This window comes from Paramormyrops kingsleyae, chromosome 3 (assembly GCF_048594095.1).
Source record: "Paramormyrops kingsleyae isolate MSU_618 chromosome 3, PKINGS_0.4, whole genome shotgun sequence".
In the NCBI taxonomy this organism is placed as follows: domain Eukaryota; kingdom Metazoa; phylum Chordata; class Actinopteri; order Osteoglossiformes; family Mormyridae; genus Paramormyrops; species Paramormyrops kingsleyae.
Genome location: NC_132799.1, coordinates 32,333,579 through 32,352,004, shown reverse-complemented (window position 1 = coordinate 32,352,004; position 18,426 = coordinate 32,333,579). Strand labels below are relative to the sequence as shown.

The 18,426-nt window shown below is 44.8% G+C and overlaps 1 protein-coding gene across 4 annotated transcripts in view; it reads left to right on the top strand.

Annotated features, from left to right (window-relative positions):
* The window catches only part of LOC111843424 (voltage-gated potassium channel KCNC2-like), a 37,138-nt gene that overhangs the window by 12,378 nt on the left and 6,334 nt on the right, over positions 1 to 18,426 (top strand). For all 4 annotated transcript variants that reach the window (XM_023811027.2, XM_023811026.2, XM_023811028.2 and 1 more), the window contains one exon: positions 17,412 to 18,345. In XM_023811027.2, the coding sequence (XP_023666795.1) occupies positions 17,412 to 18,345 (934 nt within the window). The remainder of the gene's footprint in view (positions 1 to 17,411; positions 18,346 to 18,426) is intronic.

The window sequence follows — 18,426 nt, the reverse complement described above, 5'->3', positions numbered from 1 at the left end:
CTGTGGTGGATACCTAGCATTGTTCTCATAGATCCTCGTAGATTGCCTAAGCCATGTCAGATACTAGGTCTCCTGTGGGTTCTTCCACATTGACTAAATGCTTAGCTGAAGAAAAGCAGAGATTTAGCCAGTGCCAAAGAAAGCAGGCCAGGAGACGTCGAGAAGGAGCCTTGTCTTTCTCTGGCGTTGGTCTAATTGTCTGTGTGAGCCCAAAGGTTTACTTCTATGAGCATGTCGCACTGCGACTTGATCATCACATCAACATTGCGACTCTCAGGAGGACTGCTGGCCAAGAGTCCACACACTTCGAGGAAGGCTGGCTTGTCATAGAATACCACCTGGCAAATCTGATGCCTAATCGTGTCGTTCAAAAAAGAAATCGAAGAATTCTTAAAGTAGATTGCTTGCCATCATTTATCTGCTTCAGGAAATGCAGTTAATTTGGATATAAATTTTGGATTGCTCATTATGTGACTTAATGTATTGTGATTTTGAAGAGTGAGGACAGCATATGTTGATGAATTGTGGATTGAGATGGTTGTGATGTCAGCTCCTCCATCTTTCGTTGTTTATATGGATTCTTTAGCCTGGTGCTCTGTGGCCACAGATTACTGATGCAGCATGGGTCCACTCACCAAGCCTCATGCCATGATGGAAGCAGGCCTGGGCGTGCCGTGTGTGAGGGTTAGGATTAGGGTTAGGGTTAGGGGTAGGGGTTAGGGTTAGGGTCATGGTTGTCGTGAGTCCTGCAGGTTGTCTTGGGCCTTCAAAGTAGAAGTAGCAGAAAAAATCTCAGAAAGAAGTTGACCTGAAAAAAACCTAATAGCTTCTTTCGATTACAGCTTTTTTTGTGTGTATATTTGGGTTACTCGTAAAAAAACAAAAAAAACAAAAACAACACTGGCTCCTTTGCAAACCCTTGCTGTTTATCCATACTGATAGGATTCTTTGCCTGAAGCAACAGAGATCAGATCAATTTAATCCTCAGAGAATGAATGATTAGTCAGCTTTCCAGGATTTAAAAGAAGTTTGTGTCAGCACGGCTAAAATGACTGACAACACAGCTTGTGGTATTTATGGTTCTGTCTTTTTTTAGAGGTGTGAGACCGATCGCGTAGTATCAGATGTGTACGGTAAAGGACAGTCTCATGCTATGAGCAATGTGCATCCTCCGTTCGGGCTATTTACTGGATGAGAAAGGCCATAAGCTGATTTTGCTTTGGAAAAATAATCACTGCCTTCACAAATCAGAGTCACACAAGGCTCCAGACCTACAGTATCAGGTATCGGGGCACAGAGGCCGGTGAAAGCAGTGTGTGAAAGCGGAGGCCCAGCTCAGGAGGTACATTAATGCTGATTAAAGGCCCTCATTACAGGCTCTTTAACCTGGCCGAATACTGGCAATGATTCCCACCATGAGAGAAGGATGTGTGTTTGTAATCAGTGTCACCACAGCGCTGTTCGTTTGCATTAATCATCAATGGGGGGAGGTGCTCGGTGCGATGTTATGATCATGTACAAATGGCTAAGTTACATGCGGCTAAATGTATTAATTGGCTTCTCGTTTATGGCCCCTTGATCTGCTTTATTAGGCCTCGTCCCCTTTTATTTTTCAAAAGCCAAATGTTGATGCCTGGGAAGACCCTGATATTCATCCTTTGAACCCCACTGATATTCAGTTCATTTAAAAATATTTGTAAAACCCCGCCTGCCACTTTCAGCGTCAGCTTAGCTCGATTGCGATTGTACTTCCACATATCAGTCCAGCCTGGGGAAGGAGTCACATGATGCGTGTGAGGTTGAAGTGGTTCAGTTTAAAGTGATGGGATTTGTCGCGGCGATAAAGAAGCACGTGTCCCTGCCTGATCATGGGCTCAGTACATTTGGCTATCGTGCCTATGCTGGCTAACTCATGCAGCCATACTGATAATTCAGTGTTTTGCCAGGAAGTGCCATTTCTGGATAGGGTGACAGTGAAATTGAGCTTGAGAATGTTCTTGGACTTGCCCTCAGTGTTTTTGGAAACCCGGAAGGAAGCGAACAGGTGTCGCCTTGAGAATCCGTCCTCGGCATCTCTGAAGCCAACCTTATCACCCTGTCAGCGATCAGAGTCACGTGCGCTCAAGGGAATGGACTTCCATGGATGTTCTGCCTGCCTGAGCCATCACGTTCTTCCCTGATTTATTTCTTTTGCACATGGGCAGCTGGACTGGAAGACGGCCTTTCTCAGCTTTGGTCACCAGTGCTGGGTAGAACCGTCCACATCAGCAGCACCTCACCCAACGAGAGCTCATATACAAACACGAGTCCTTCAGAAGCTCGAGGTTCGCCTGCAGAGCCATACCACCAAGCTAAATAATTCATCAGCGCGCAGATCATTATTTCTGGGCAGGCTGACCATGTGTGATGTAACGTGACCCATGTGCATTGATCAAGATGGTAAAAAACACAGGACAGAGCAAAGCTCACCTTAGCAGTCATGCTCATATGTTTCTAGACATACGCATCAGAATATGAATTCTGATAGATTTCCGCATCAAGGTTTCTGAGTTTTCGCTGTCTTTCTTTTATATTTCACCTCTCAATGAGTTAAAATCCTAAACACCTATCTTGCCACATCCACATACAAAAGCCTCATTCTACTGCTTGAAGTATTGGAGGGTAATGTACTTAAAATTGGGCCTAACTGTCAAAGATGACGGCACATAGGCTCTAAAGGAAAACTTTGATCCCACTTTATCCAATCATCATATTCTATTAGAATATTGGGACCCACTATTAGGGTCTGATCTCAATAAGACTATGCAAGGCCTCATTCATCTACATAAGCCATGTTGTCCTCTATGCTTTTCACCTGTATCACTTATAATACTTTGGTATCTATAGTAATTTAGGGTATGTTTTATCAGAGGTGAAAAGTTCAGAAAGTGCAAATTCAGACTAAGATTTTGTTTCAGGCATCCATTTGAGTATAAAGAGCCAGTCACAGAGTCCTCAACTGGTTGCTTCAAACACAATCTTGGTCTGGATTTGTATTTTCTGCACCTGAACTTTACACCTCATTTTAGAATGTTTCGTTTCATCAGCGAGTACTTAATAGCTGATTTTGCTTATTTTATGCAGATTCTAACAAGAAGCATTTATCACATTGTTCACGGAGGGCTTCATTGCAAGTAGTTCACATTCCTATTCAGATCTCCCGGCAGCTTGCGGTCGATCATAGTTGGCTTCGCCCACAGCACATGGAAATATTCAGTGTGTCATGTCATCATCGGTAAAACCCCCACATCATAGATTGGTACATCCTGACAGTTACAATGAGACGACTTACATGTGGGAATCCTTCGCATCACCTATGTCTTAGTACCAGTGCTATAAGACTGAATTGTCTTTTTCTCTCTCACCCTAAAACACTCCAAGACCCTGGACCAGCACTCCATTGTTGTCCTTGTGGCCTTCACTACATGCCTCCAACTCCAAAATGGCCATCTTTTGTTTTCGTTCCTTCCCCCAAGTTTTGGCAAAACCATTTCCTCACTCGCACACACTCTTGATTAGCACCTTACCCAGAGCACGGCTAACACACGCTCTTGTTTAGCACCCTACCCAGAGCACGGCTAACACACACTCTTGATTAGCACCCTACCCAGAGCACGGCTAACACACGCTCTTGTTTAGCACCCTACCCAGAGCACGGCTAACACACGCTCTTGATTAGCACCCTACCCAGAGCACGGCTAACACACGCTCTTGTTTAGCATCCCACCCAGAGCACGGCTAACACACGCTCTTGTTTAGCACCCTACCCAGAGCACGGCTAACACACGCTCTTGTTTAGCATCCTACCCAGAGCACGGCTAACACACGCTCTTGTTTAGCACCCTACCCAGAGCACGGCTAACACACACTCTTGATTAGCACCCTACCCAGAGCACGGCTAACACACGCTCTTGATTAGCACCCTACCCAGAGCACGGCTAACACACTCTCTTGTTTAGCATCCTACCCAGAGCACGGCTAACACACGCTCTTGTTTAGCATCCCACCCAGAGCACGGCTAACACACGCTCTTGTTTAGCATCCCACCCAGAGCACGGCTAACACACGCTCTTGTTTAGCACCCTACCCAGAGCACGGCTAACACACGCTCTTGTTTAGCATCCTACCCAGAGCACGGCTAACACACGCTCTTGTTTAGCACCCTACCCAGAGCACGGCTAACACACACTCTTGATTAGCACCCTACCCAGAGCACGGCTAACACACGCTCTTGATTAGCACCCTACCCAGAGCACGGCTAACACACGCTCTTGTTTAGCATCCTACCCAGAGCACGGCTAACACACGCTCTTGTTTAGCATCCTACCCAGAGCATGGCTAACACACACTCTTGATTAGCACCCTACCCAGAGCACGGCTAACACACGCTCTTGATTAGCACCCTACCCAGAGCACGGCTAACACACGCTCTTGTTTAGCATCCTACCCAGAGCACGGCTAACACACGCTCTTGTTTAGCATCCTACCCAGAGCACGGCTAACACACGCTCTCTGCTTTCCTTCACTCATGCTTATACCTCTTGCACCCCTCAAAAAATTCCTACTTCCTCTCAGTTTGTCTGACCATGATGAACTGTGACAAGTATCTCCGAGGGGGAAAGGAATCTCCTCATTAATCGAGCAATTCAGGTGATTGATTTTGGATGTTTATTGGGGGGGGGGGGTCTTTCAGTCTGCTTTCAGGGTTTTGGGGGGAGAAATTGGCGTCCTCTTGAGTCACTGGAGAGGATGTTTGGGCAAAACTAGAGAGGATGTCCAAGGACAAAACAAGGACAGGGAGGGGTGCACAACTATGATAATCACGACAGTAACAGGAGACACCTGCAAGCTTTTGAACCTTTGCGTCTTTTTTCAAGCGCTTGGCAATGGTAATCCAATTTGTCATTTACTCATTATGTGAAGAATATAAAGAATAAATTATATGTTTTTAATATAGTATATAGTATATCTTATTTACAGGAGTTTGTGTATGTCTGTTTATTAAAAATAATGAAGGTTCAAACTCCTGTGTTTGCCTCACCATGATTTGTTCATGCGTTTTGAAACCATGGGACAATGGGAGTAATTAATAACTAATCAATAGTTGATTGACCAGAGTACCTCGGATGGCAGACATATCTGTGAGGGAAATGGTGGAGCACAGTGTTGGTTTCTAGGGGTGGACAGCCCCCTCTGTAGAGAAGCCCCCCCCCATGCCTGAAGAAGCCGGGGCCTTATTTTGCCACTCTGGGTGGTGATGAATGACTGCAGCTCCCCCCCTCCCCCCCCCCCCCCCCACAATCTATCACCGGAGACTCTTTTAATAACCTCATAAATATGGAAATTCACTGATCATCCCTATTCACTTTACAAATTGCGCTCAGCGCAAGAAAATAGGATAAATGATTCAAGCTCTTCGTTTACTATTCAACAGGTTACAGGAAGGCCTGTCCCTTCTGAAAAGACCAACCTGAAATGTTCTTGTGCGTATGAAGGTAGTATGAAATTCTTGAAGCCAGGTGGTGAAAAATGTGTTTTAAAGGCTGACGTGGCCAGAGAATGTGTTTGGGTCACATTCACACCTGTGCAGTAAAGATTGGTTGCATTGACTGAGCATGTAATGGGGATCTTTCATGGATGGGCTCCTATACACCAAGTCTAGTGTCTAATGTGAAATAGTGCAGAAAGACATAAAACTCAGAGACACATTGACACAGAGGTGTAGATGCAGAGATGGTTCATTTCTGCACTGTAAACTGGAGGGAACTGCATGAGGACCTGGAGGAGATCACATCTGTCGCTCCAGGGGAACGATCAGAGCAGCAGTGTAGTTCTTAGGCAGGGGAGCTCGAGAACACAGATGCAATTAATAATTCATTCCATAAATGAAATACCCACTCTGTGTAATCTTCGATTCTTTGATCCTGTGTGATGAACAAATATTTCTTCATAAGAACTGGATAATTTTACAGATTTATGCAGAAATGATATTTGTATAGGAGTGCAATTCATACACAGAAAATATCTATATATTGTTATGGAAATGTAAGTAAAAGCTTTGGAGCAAATCCCTAGTTCCTTCAAGCATTTTTTTTTGGGGGGGGGTTCACAAAAGCCCCAGAGTTAATCGTTAGCTCGTTTACATTCACATGCCAATTGCATAATTTTTTTCACAATCCAGTTCAGCACAAACCATGCCTTGAGGCCATCTTACTGTAACGCAAATCACAATCGGCAATTTTGACGAACCACGGCCTGCAACTGTGACTTAAACTCAAGGTTAAGTTCACTGGCTAACAATATGAGAGAACGGATTCGACCTGTAGCAGAAATGTATTTCACAGTCTTTCTTTCATCTTTGATGTGAGGGAAAAGCCAGGATTTTAGCCAACAACGAAGGTTACTCCAGCCAAGGATAACTCAATTTAAATGATAACAAATATGAATTTGGCTCAGATATGGAAGACTAACTAGCTAACCTTAAGCTGTACAGCTTTATCCTCCTCAAACCCAAAGCAAATGTCTTCTGAAGGATGTTGTTGGCCCAAAGATCATCAAAAGAAATAAAAAGTACTAATGAAACCCACATTTATTTTTTTCAAAGAACCAATTATAATTCTGACATTGTAATGTTATTGAAGGCTAATGTCAGTCAACCTTGGTGATCAACAGCGTATTTGGGGGGGGGGGGGGGGGGGGCAGGCATGCAGTCTGGAAGGATTTCATGGGAGGTCTGGCAACCCTGGGTATATTTTGCTGGCTAGGGGGTGGTGTGGATTTCACTAGGGGGATCAGAATTATTTCAGGTTGGAAGGGGGGGGGGCAAACCTGCTGCTATACACCATGTGCACATGTCTTTGTGGTCATAAGTTAATAATTTAAGATTAAGATAAACATTATTCGTCCCAGTGGGAAATTCTGGTGCATACAGCAGCAAGAACGTAAGTGCAAGCAAACTTAGGAAAACATCCCCTGAATACAGAATGTTCTATTTGTCTGCTGTATACTTTTAAAATGTCTTTAAATTTAGTGCAAACAAAGTCATACAAACAAATTTTAAAAGGCCACAGTACACAGGCAGAATATGCTCCTTTTGTACTGTATAATTTTTAAAAATTTAAATTTAAATGCTAAGGTCTATTTATTTAGGGATGAATTAATCTAAATTAAATACTGGGGGTTACACATGCCCCAGTTCCTACGCCCCTGCTAACCATATTCATCTCCGATCCTACTGCTAACCCTGTCTTCCACATTCTCACTGTAGTACATATCAGCTTGTGGTGTGTGGCGGTGAAATCTTATACTGTTAGCCGGTGAAATCGATCATGAAGTTTCATCTGAGTTGCTGGGCGTGATTTGCGCTTAAGTCAGCTGCGGCGCATGGTTTGCGCTAAACTAGTTTGGGGAAAAAAAATCATGCATGTCAATTATCCCTGACAACTATTTATGAGTCACTAAACACATGTCATATTGATCATTTCTGTACTTTCTCAAGCAGAGACTGGAGATTGGCCGATGATATTTCAGAGGTCACATGATCAGCCTATGGGCGGAGCAGTCTGGTGGTTGAATAGACTCGTGTCTGGTGCCTCGCAGACCTGTTTGCATGTGTAGAATAACAATAACCTTTGACTACAGAATGGGGAGAGAGCAAGAGCTGGGAAGAAGCCATTACCGTGGCAACAGATGTATGCTGCAAGGATTTCAATAGAGGGAAATATTATCTGCTGTTTGCTCAGATATTGATGTTTAAAATCGCCTGTATATACTTTTCATGAACCAATTACACAAGGTTCCTTTGTGATCTTCAGTTTAATGATGATACAGCTATTGAAAAGGATATGTCTTCTTGTCTTTGCCTCCCCGTATACAGTATGTTTGCTCTGTAAATTAGTCTGTGGCAGGTCATCGTTAAGAGCAGTGTAGACGAATAAATTAGATTAAAGTCATTTAAATATGTTTTCCATGCTCGGATGATGGGAGCAAACTAGCATTAGCATTCATGTTTGTGCAATTTGCATGTATAAATGACTTTCTGTCTCGGGTGGCGACGTGCTCTAAGCACAGACATATTTCTGCATCTGGCCTCCTTCGGCAGAGATTTGACACCTCCTGTCCAAATAACCTGTCAAACTGAAGACTTCAGGTCATGCTGCAGGAATTCGGCTATTCATAATTCAATGATATTTTAATACGGGCACCGTGTTAAATGAATGGGTAACTTTGACTCCCTTTGCTTTGGCTTCTGTGTTACCAGCTTTTGTCCTTTGCTCGGTTTGTCCTGTTGAGTTTCAGTAGATCAAGCCTGGAGTAAATCTGCCTGATTCGTGCATTATTGAAGCAGGAGGTACAAGGGTGAGGAAAGGTGTAATGGTGGGGAAAACTGCTTTTGACCTCTGTGGTGCTGACAATGACAGTGTGCTAGGGTTCTGCAAGCCGCAAACGCCGGCAGCTACGAGGAGGTTATGCGAGCGCTGGGTTTCGTTGGCATTTACACGCACGTATGCCAGCACTTTGCAGAATGCCCTCGGGAGTGACAAGGCGTCCCTCTTCGTTTGTCCCTGTCAACAACAGCTGCACGCGCCTCACAGAAGCTTGACTGACATCGGATCCGCACAGTTGCCTCAGAGACTCTGAGAGCCATCCTCCCTCCACTGCTAGTGTATCTGAGACGCTCAAGAAAAGAGGCCATCGCCACACCTGTCCCCATTGTAGATGTGTCTTATTTTTTCTGAGCATCTTGAAGATTTATGTAACGCCTTACATGTCTCATTGTCATAGCAACAGCTTCTTTAGCTTTCAAGGGATTGAGTTTGGGGATGTTTGCTTTGAGAATGTGTATCAAGAGGTTAATGAACTCAAACAATAATTGAGATCCCTTGCTGTTAAATTGAGATTGTAGGGTTTAGTGCTGCATTTGCACCCTTCAGATGGGACATACCTTAGCAGTATTTATTGTTGGGTGCTTTATTTCTCATTTCCCCCCTCCCATGACATATTTCCTCTGGCTGCCAGGTGGCCACTCTTAATGGTTAATGGAGGTAATTTATTTCCTCGTCCGCTACAAAGGGCAGCAGCTGAGATCACAGGCACATGCTTACAGGGGTGAACATGTGACTGTCACCCGATCTCCGGGCAGTGAGAGGCTAATTGCCCTGAGCTCTCTTCCTCCCGAGCTGAGTGGTGCGTCTTTGGAATCTGAGCCAAGCAGAGTGTAAGAAGCTGAGTGAAGCCCACTCTTCTTCGAGGAAGCTGTGAGTCATAATCACAGGTCTGTTGTAGCGGCACAGGAGGGCTCAACCTGCAGGCTCTAGGGGCCTTGTATGTGTGTGTGTGTGTGTGTGTGTGTGTGTGAGCGCACGAGGAAACCATTCAAGTTTTATGACGTTTGGGAGGCAGCAGCTCATTATTTAATGTTTTTTAACAGAGGCACTCCAAGAACTTGAATATTTAATTTGACCTCAAAGTATTCAGGCTGCTTCACAAGAAGCTGGAAAAGTGAAAAACACCGGCCGCATCAAAAAATAAATAAATGATGTAATCTTTCCAGAGCAAAACAGACAGACTCCATGAAAATGAAGGGAATATTTACAGTAGGCAGCAACAGTAAAAATAAACTCCATCCATCTGTCCAGAGTTGGGAGGGAGCAAAAATGTGGACTGGCTGTGGGTCCCTGAGGACCAGACTGGGAAACCCTGCTCTAGATTATTTATCCTGGAAAGGGTAACAGGGAGCCTGGCCCCTGTCCCATTAAGTATCGGGCACAAAGCACGGAAACACCCAGGACCAGAAGACAGTCCTTCATAGGACACACATACTGTGGGTAATTCAGAGATGCTGACTTGTCTATCTGCATGTCTTTGGATTGTGGGAGGAAACCCCCCGACCGATGTGTGGACATGGAAACACCACACAGAACGTGGGGGTGCGATTCAGACCCCCGACGCCGGAGGTGTGGGGCAAAGGTAACAGCATAACAGCGCAGCTCACTGAGCCACAGTGTCAGGGACCGAGATGGAAGGCATGAGGAACACAGACAAATTAGGAAAAAATCCCTTTTTTTTAATTCACAAAAAGAAAGCAATTTAACAAAGAATAAGCTTGGGCCCACAAAAAAGTCAACTAATCAATAACTAAATAACAACCTAAACCAAACAAACTGACCTTCTCCTAGACAAGACACCATGAGGGCTATATATACAGTACACTGGTTGGCCAAACCACAAGACACAAAAGGGGAAACCCAACAACAAATACCACAAATACATCAATACAAAGTCGGCTAATGTTTTAAACAAAACAAACAAAATCAAGTTAAATTAAATTAATCCAAAAAATGTAGTTAAACAACAAAAAGCAACTAAATGCAAACTATTCCACCCCCACTGCAAACAGCCAGTTGGAGTTGTCCAATTTCCTGCATCTGGCCCAGCTTCCATGTTGGTCACCTCTTTCACTGGAGCAGCAAGGAATCCTCCCCTGCACTCCACACACGGTAAATCAAAGGAAATAATTAAACTCAATAAATACTTAACACATTATTCCAGTTAACTAAACGTGCGCGCCTCGTCTAGTAACTGGTTAAATATGACAAATAAAGAAATACATAAACAGATTAAATAGTAATTACTAATTTAGTGCTCTTAAACTAAACAAACTCCAACATAGAATAACAAATGACCATAAATAATACTTCCCTTCAAATTAGCTGTGTGGCTGTGGGGGCAGCCATCACACACACCCCCCCTTCAGGAACCTCGCTGCAACAGCAGGACAGGTAGTCGGCCGTGATGTTATCCCGGCCTGGAACATGGACGATTGTAAACCGAAACGGCTGCGTGGCCAGATACCATCTCGTGATCTTCCCATTATTGTCCTTCATACATTCCATACGTTGGATTGTGGGAGGAAACCCCCCAACCGATGTGTGGACATGGAAACACCACACAGAACGTGGGGGTGCGATTCAGACCCCCGACGCCGAAGATGTGGGGCAAAGGTAACAGCATAACAGCGCAGCTCATTGAGCCACAGTGTCGTCTAATAATGTCCGCCTCAAATGTAAAACATCTGTCAACAAAACTATGTTTTTGGCTCACTAATTAGTCATTAGTGAAAGCCAGTAGGCATGCTGGAAGAACACGAGGACCCAAGGCCCTTTTAGCCTCTCTCTCTCTCTCTCGCTCTCTCTTGCTCTGTCGCCTGTCATGCAAAAACAGGGAACTCACCCAGGAAAAAAGCACGGCCACTGATCTGAGGCCTGGGTTTTTCCTGTGCAGCGGGAGGGGGAACCAGCAGCAGGGCCAAAGAGCTGGACACACATCGGTTCCTCCAATAATCCCCCACCCCTTACTTAAAGCCCAAACTGTAGTTTAATCCTGGTTCTCTGTCTACTACTCTTGTGGTGCGGACGCCTGAACAGTGGCTCGCGACCAAGTTCCGCTTCTGCCGTGATCATAACTTGAGACAATATGGATTTGGCAGGTGAAGAGCAGCTTGTGTAGCGGCTAACTGCTAACAATGCTATAATCGTACCATTTGGATTAATAATAATTATTATCTTTTTTTTCTCCCATAACTCACAATCCTGTAGTATTTCTGAGCCAGACACAGATTCAATCGCTTTATTGAATTGTCAAATCACACTAATGACTTTCATTCAACAGGAACACTGTAGGGTATCAAGACAAATGGCCTTTCCCAGCAGCGAGATCTGTTCTCCTGCAGAACGTGCATCTCCTAACTCACTCTCAAGCTACATGTGGCCATGGGTCCAGCCCAAGCTCTGCCAAGAATTGTGGGAATCCTGGCGGCGCCGGCAAACTCCTGCCTGTCGAGTTGCCGCCGTCCCGCGCCTTCAAACGACTGTGCTCACAGGCGGGGTTTCAAAATGTGCGCGGCGGATCAAAATTTTCACGCGGTCTCCCGCGTCTTAAACAGCTGCGCACGTCCAAATGCATGGGGCTTTATTTGTGGCGTATAAAATATCTCCACGACACAGCATTTTTATACAAAAGTTTGTAAATCAATGAGTTTTCATTGACTGGGATTCCAGTTATTCTTTAGTGCTGTTTGAACTCTGAACACTGCTGAACGTTCTATGGTCTGGCTTGTGGAAAAGTTCTCCAGTTGACCTGTCACTGTCACTTTTTAACCCTTCCTTTAACCCCAATTCCCAGTCCTCAAGGGGACCTTCCCCATCTGTCAGTCACAAAAGCAAGGGCCACTGAACGATGAGCCAGTCTCTCTATTAATAGACATGGAGGATGTCAGTAGAGATTCTCTGCTGTGCACTGAAGACACACGCCACGGCTTTCCTCATCTCCCCGACTCTGAAGTTATGAAGACGGCACAATTCTGTGTCTGGCAAGAACTCGACTGTCTCCTCCTTTTGCTGCATCTTCTTTTTTTCTGAGGATTAAAGTAACAATGAATTATTCAAATTAGCGTGGCTCCACGTTGTTATGTGTTATTTTTAAGCAGGCATCTGGTTGGTTGGCAAAAGCCTCGAATTTAAAAAGGGACCCCAGGCGGGTTTGTCATCCTGATGGGATGTATAATGAAGGAGATCAAGCCGTACATCCGTGGGTGGTGGGAGGGATTGCATTTTTTCTTTTTTAGGTACTGTTTTGCTCCCAATTATACAAGTTTTCTTCCTGCACATAAAGGCTGAGCATTTTGAACCACTAGTCCTGGGGGGGTGGGGGGGGGGGTTGTCCATCATCATCCTCAAGGGAAGGTTTCTCCTTTGTTTAGCTCTTGTTTTTTTCCCCAGTACTCCCTGCATGGCTTTGAGAAGCACACTGGATATTTACTGTGCGTGATGGTGCAGTTGGCTCCATGTGAATACAGTGAATTCAGTATTGCTGAATTTCCTTAGGGAAACCTATCGTATAGTGAGTGTCCTTATTTTACTTCAGATGGTGTAAAGAAGATCAGAGAGATTATAACCATGTATACGTTATAATAAGTCTTTTTGCAAAGAATACATTGACAGGCGATTGTTTTTATTGTATAGTTTCATAGAAAAAACTATTCTTAACAATGTACTAAATATGTTTTAAATTGTATTAAGGAACGCTTAGTGTAATGTGGGTTTGAAATCCCCAATAATGAAAGGAAGACCAGTAATATGGAAAGGGCCAGGGATGACCTCTGTAGGGGGGCACGGCAGCAAGGTGTTATGGGATATGCAGTGCATAAAGCGAAGCTGCTCCTGGTTAGACGTATGGCGCGCGGCCGGTGTAAGGAGTGAGGCGCGCACCTGCTCAGCAGAGCCTTGAACAGGTGGCGGCTAATCGATTTGGCCGCGCGAACTGTGCAGAAGCAGCTTGGAGGGGGATTTGGTTAAAAATGTGCCGCACACTGACACATGGAACATTAGCGCTCACAGCACACGTCTGTCTAGCATGACATGAAACACAACAAACTTGATCCGAGGTGCATTACACAGAATACTGATAGAATAAACACAAAAATCACGAGTATCAGACGGCAGGCTGCTTGTTTTCATAATAGCGAGTCGTTGTAAGATGTTAGCATGACAAAAATCATCTCCAGAAGCAGGTCTTGCACATATTTGTAAGACAATTAACAGTTACATTCCAGTATTTCATAAAACAGTTATTATTTTGGATTTGACTTCTATACCTAATGGATCAATAAATCTGTCAACTACAGCTTATAATCGCAGTTCTGGGGCACAGTGTCTGTGCACCACCCTGGAACATACATTGTGTTTGGTTATATGGCTGCACTGTGCTGGCCCACAGTGCCCCATCCACTGGACCAGTGCGAATACTCTGCACCCAGTGGCGCCCATTGTTATTCTGCAGCTGCACCCAATGCATATTGATGCTGTGGCTTGTAGATTACGCAGTACGCGGGTCTGCTGTGTTGATGGGCATAAGCACCCTATTGCAGGCCAATGGCAAGGACAGCCCTCTACAGTTTAAGTACCTTTACATTTGCATTTTATTTATTTGGCAGCGGTTTTTAACCAAAGTAATGTTAGCTAATACTGTACAGCCATAAATAAACAGCTAATAAAACAGCATTGGGTTATTAGGTCTGATTGCATCTGTGTCTGTCTATGCTATGGTAACTATGCTGTGCTTTGAAGAGACAACATGTATAATGAATCTATGTTTATGCATTCAATAAGAAGGAAATTAGTCATTTAGTCAACATCAATCACAGTCCATGGAGGTATGAACAGAACAGGAAGTCAATTGCATGTTTACTGTATGTTATGTATTTAACATACCACTATGTTTTTTATTTGTATTAATATTTATTTCTGGTAATATTTATTATTATGCGATGTTAATATACACAGGTTAGTTTTTATGCTACAGCGCCCCCTCTGGTAGGTTTAGGCAGGCACAGGTTTTGTCCTGAGACAAGACTACAAAAAACACCCTGGTGAAGGAGGCTGAAATATTACAGATGAAAATTTGTGACGTGCCATTACGGTGACATGCGACGGGGGAACGAGCAAGGCTGCACCACCTCGACTTCCCGCGGCACTGACTAACGCCACACGAATCCGTCGTGCCATAATTGTAATAGTATGGTAAGTGTGACTATGAAAGGTGTCAGTCACAGAGAAAATAAAAACACTCAATATACGCATCAAGGAAGCAGCCAAAGAACTATCGGTGAACGGATCGGTATTAAGAATGGATATCCCGAGGGTTGGAACGTTCCTCCGCATGATGGTGAACACGCTGCTGCTCCGTGGGCTGCTTGTGTCTGCAAAGTGCGAAAAGGGCCGCGGCTCGGAGGGATGTGCCTGCCACAAGGCTCGGTCTGTACCGCCGGGCAGAGCGCCCGCGGCTGTGCCGAGCGGGTCCTGCTGCTGACTGACGGCTCCCACGCGTTCCTTTGGTCTGCCGTTTGACGGGGAGACCGGAACTGTTCTCCTCGTCCCCTCCGTGGGCCGCGCGACAGCAGCGGTAAGAATAGCACGGAGAAAAGCCCCGGAATGTTTCTCACCTCATTCCGGAATGTTTCTGCTGTTGTGTACACAGTTCCTAAATCAAAGTTGCTCCAAAGGGGAAACAGACACTAAATTCTTATTGTGCCTTGGAAAGTGTACTCGGTACAATGAGATTTAGGTAGAGGTTCATCCAACTTCTGATGCACCGAAATTCAGCTACCTTTAGACTTGGCCCTCCTCTGTCACACTGAGTTTCAGCAGCCTGGTGATTCAGCTGGCCCTCTGATACACTGAGATTCAGGAACCTGGAGGTTCAGCCGGAGATTCAGATACCCAGAGCTTTGTTTAGCTTTCAGTTCTCTGAGATTCCTGCATCTCTAGATCCGGCCCACCTTCTGTTACACCAAGATCCAGGTATCTGGATGTTCTGCCAGCTTTCAAAACACATAAGGAATAAAACACGGCTTTCTAGGTCAGCGACTAGCTTTCTACTTCTCACTTGGGACTCCTTGCTTACGTCCCTTTTTAGGACACGGAACGCCGTATATTATAGCGCCACAATCTGATAAAAAGCCATCGGAAAACAGGTGTGCGTTCCCCAAGTGTGGCTGTAACCTGAAGGGAAAATCAGAATGTAAGAGTTTGAGGAAGCAGCCCCCGACATGTACATGTGGAGGATGATCAAACACCTGGGAACATCTGTCTCCAGACAGAAATGATTGGCTTTCATTTAAGGTCATAGGTCATACACTTTACTTAGACTGAAGCGAAGCACGTAGAATTATTGCAGTGGAAAAAACTGATGATAATGTGTATATGTATGTGTATATGTATGTGTGTATGTATGTGTGTATGTATGTGTATATGTATGTGTATATGTATGTGTGTATGTATGTGTGTATGTATGTGTGTATGTATGTGTATATGTATGTGTGTATGTATGTGTGTATGTATGTGTGTATGTATGTGTATATGTATGTGTGTATGTATGTGTGTATGTATGTGTGTATGTATGTAGCAGTGATTCATCTAAATCCAGAATAATTTTATGGTACCATGAAAGGCTCCCTTTGGCCACTTATAAATGGTAGTAACTGATTAATAATAAAAGAAACTGTGTTATAACTTGTGTATGATTGTCTATAGATGATATACAAAGTGTTACAACCTAATTAATAACCTGATTATAACCATTCATAAACCCTTTATAAGAGTAGTCTGAGTGTAAAGTACCGTTTTTATTTACATGTTGTTTTTCAGTTTCCTGTAGTGAATAATAGCCATGGAGTTGACTAACTGATGTTAATTTATTCTATCATTATAAACTGTATGAAAGATAATTATCTAAAAACCTCTTAGTAGAAGCTGTGAAGTGAAACACACGACTGTGTGAATACAGAGAAGAGCAGGTCACTGTCAGACAGAGTGCAGATAAATGTAAAGCTCATTGCTGGTGATGACTGTGCATTCCGTGCTGTTCTTCTCTGACTTTTCTGTCTGTAATAGGGCAATAATATATCCTAAGTTATTGTTTCATTTTTAGCTCAGATTTTTGTGAGATTTTGTGATTGGAAGAGACGTGACCCGTCGTGACGAGAGAGGAAATATATGGGTAGATCATCTGGTTGGGGTGACATTAATATGCTCCATCCAGATGCTGTATTAGTCCTATGGATGGACAGCCTGGAGTTCTGATGCTGTGGGATCTGATTACTGCTGCCTTACTGGATATGCCCGACAAGCAGCTCCTGTTCATTAAGACAGTCAGCACATCCTTATCTGCTGGTAGATGCTAGTCGGATGAGATTAGAAGAGCGCAACAACAAGAAAAGGAAATAGTGGTGAATCTTGGCTTCCATCCAGAGGCACAGAGGCCCCTGGGCTGTTTGAGTTGTCAGAGAGCCTCCTACTATATTTTCTACAATGGAGCAACAATTACATTTTCCAAACAATGGGGTGGGGGGGGGGGGCAATAAATTTTGCTGAGGTTTAAAAACATTCCAGAATTTTAGGGGGCATCGGTCACGTGGTCCAGCGTAAATTATATTTCGGTCTGGGCTCAAAAATATGGGACAAATCACAGCCTGTATCAGATCAAAATGGGACACAGCATTTTATTATTCAAAACAAGATTGGTGGCAACTCCAGGTTACAAATTTTATTAAACAAGGTTACCCGAGGCCCCGTTTAAGTCGAGGCCCCTGGGCTTCAGCCTGGGTAAACCCGAGCATTAAAGCGTCCCATCTCAATAAATATGTCAGACGTAGGAGATATTTACTTTACTTTACTTAAATGCCTTTTGCAATTAACTGTGAGTTTTCCCTTAATCTTAACTCTGTATACTTAGTTGGCTTCACTATGGCTTTACTGCAATCGCCTTTTCCTACGTATAATTGTTCTGAACTGCTCCTTTCTCTTCTGTTCTAGTTTATAGCCTTTGCATCCTTATTCTTCATCCTCGTGTCTATCACCACCTTCTGCCTGGAGACCCATGAGGCGTTCAACACGATAGTCAACAAGACAGAACTAATAAAGAATGACAGCCAAGGGGACCACGGCCCACAGATCGAGATCGAGACAGACCCGGCGTTGACATATGTGGAGGGCGTCTGCGTGCTGTGGTTCACCTTTGAGTTCCTGGTGCGCGTCATCTCATGCCCAGACAAGCTCGAGTTTGTCAAGAGCCTCTTGAACATCATAGACTTTGTGGCCATTCTGCCCTTCTACCTGGAGATGAGCCTGAGTGGGCTCTCCTCCAAGGCCGCCAAGGACGTGCTGGGATTCCTGCGGGTGGTCCGCTTCGTGCGGATCCTCAGGATCTTTAAGCTGACCCGCCACTTCGTCGGCCTCCGGGTCCTGGGCCATACACTGCGAGCCAGCGTCAATGAATTCCTGCTCCTCATCATCTTCCTGGCGTTGGGCGTGCTCATCTTTGCAACCATGATCTATTACGCCGAGCGCATCGGTGCCCATCCCAATGACCTCACAGCCAGTGACCACACTCACTTCAAGAACATCCCCATTGGGTTCTGGTGGGCGGTGGTGACAATGACCACCCTCGGCTATGGCGACATGTACCCCCAGACGTGGTCAGGCATGTTGGTGGGCGCCCTCTGCGCACTGGCGGGGGTGCTGACCATCGCCATGCCCGTGCCCGTCATCGTCAACAACTTTGGGATGTATTACTCGCTGGCTATGGCCAAGCAGAAGCTGCCCAAGAAGAGGAAGAAGCACATTCCTCAGACGATTCACGGCGGGTCACCCACGTGCTGCAAGTCAGAGCACAACATGGCGTGCAACAGTACCCAGGGTGACCTCTGCCTCAACAAGGTCAACAGGGCATTGGAGCACAACAGATCAGGTGAGTTGTTTGGACTCAGCACAACTCAGAGGTTGCGTGATGGCTCAGAGACGTCTGTGGGAAGCCCTCACTTTCATACCA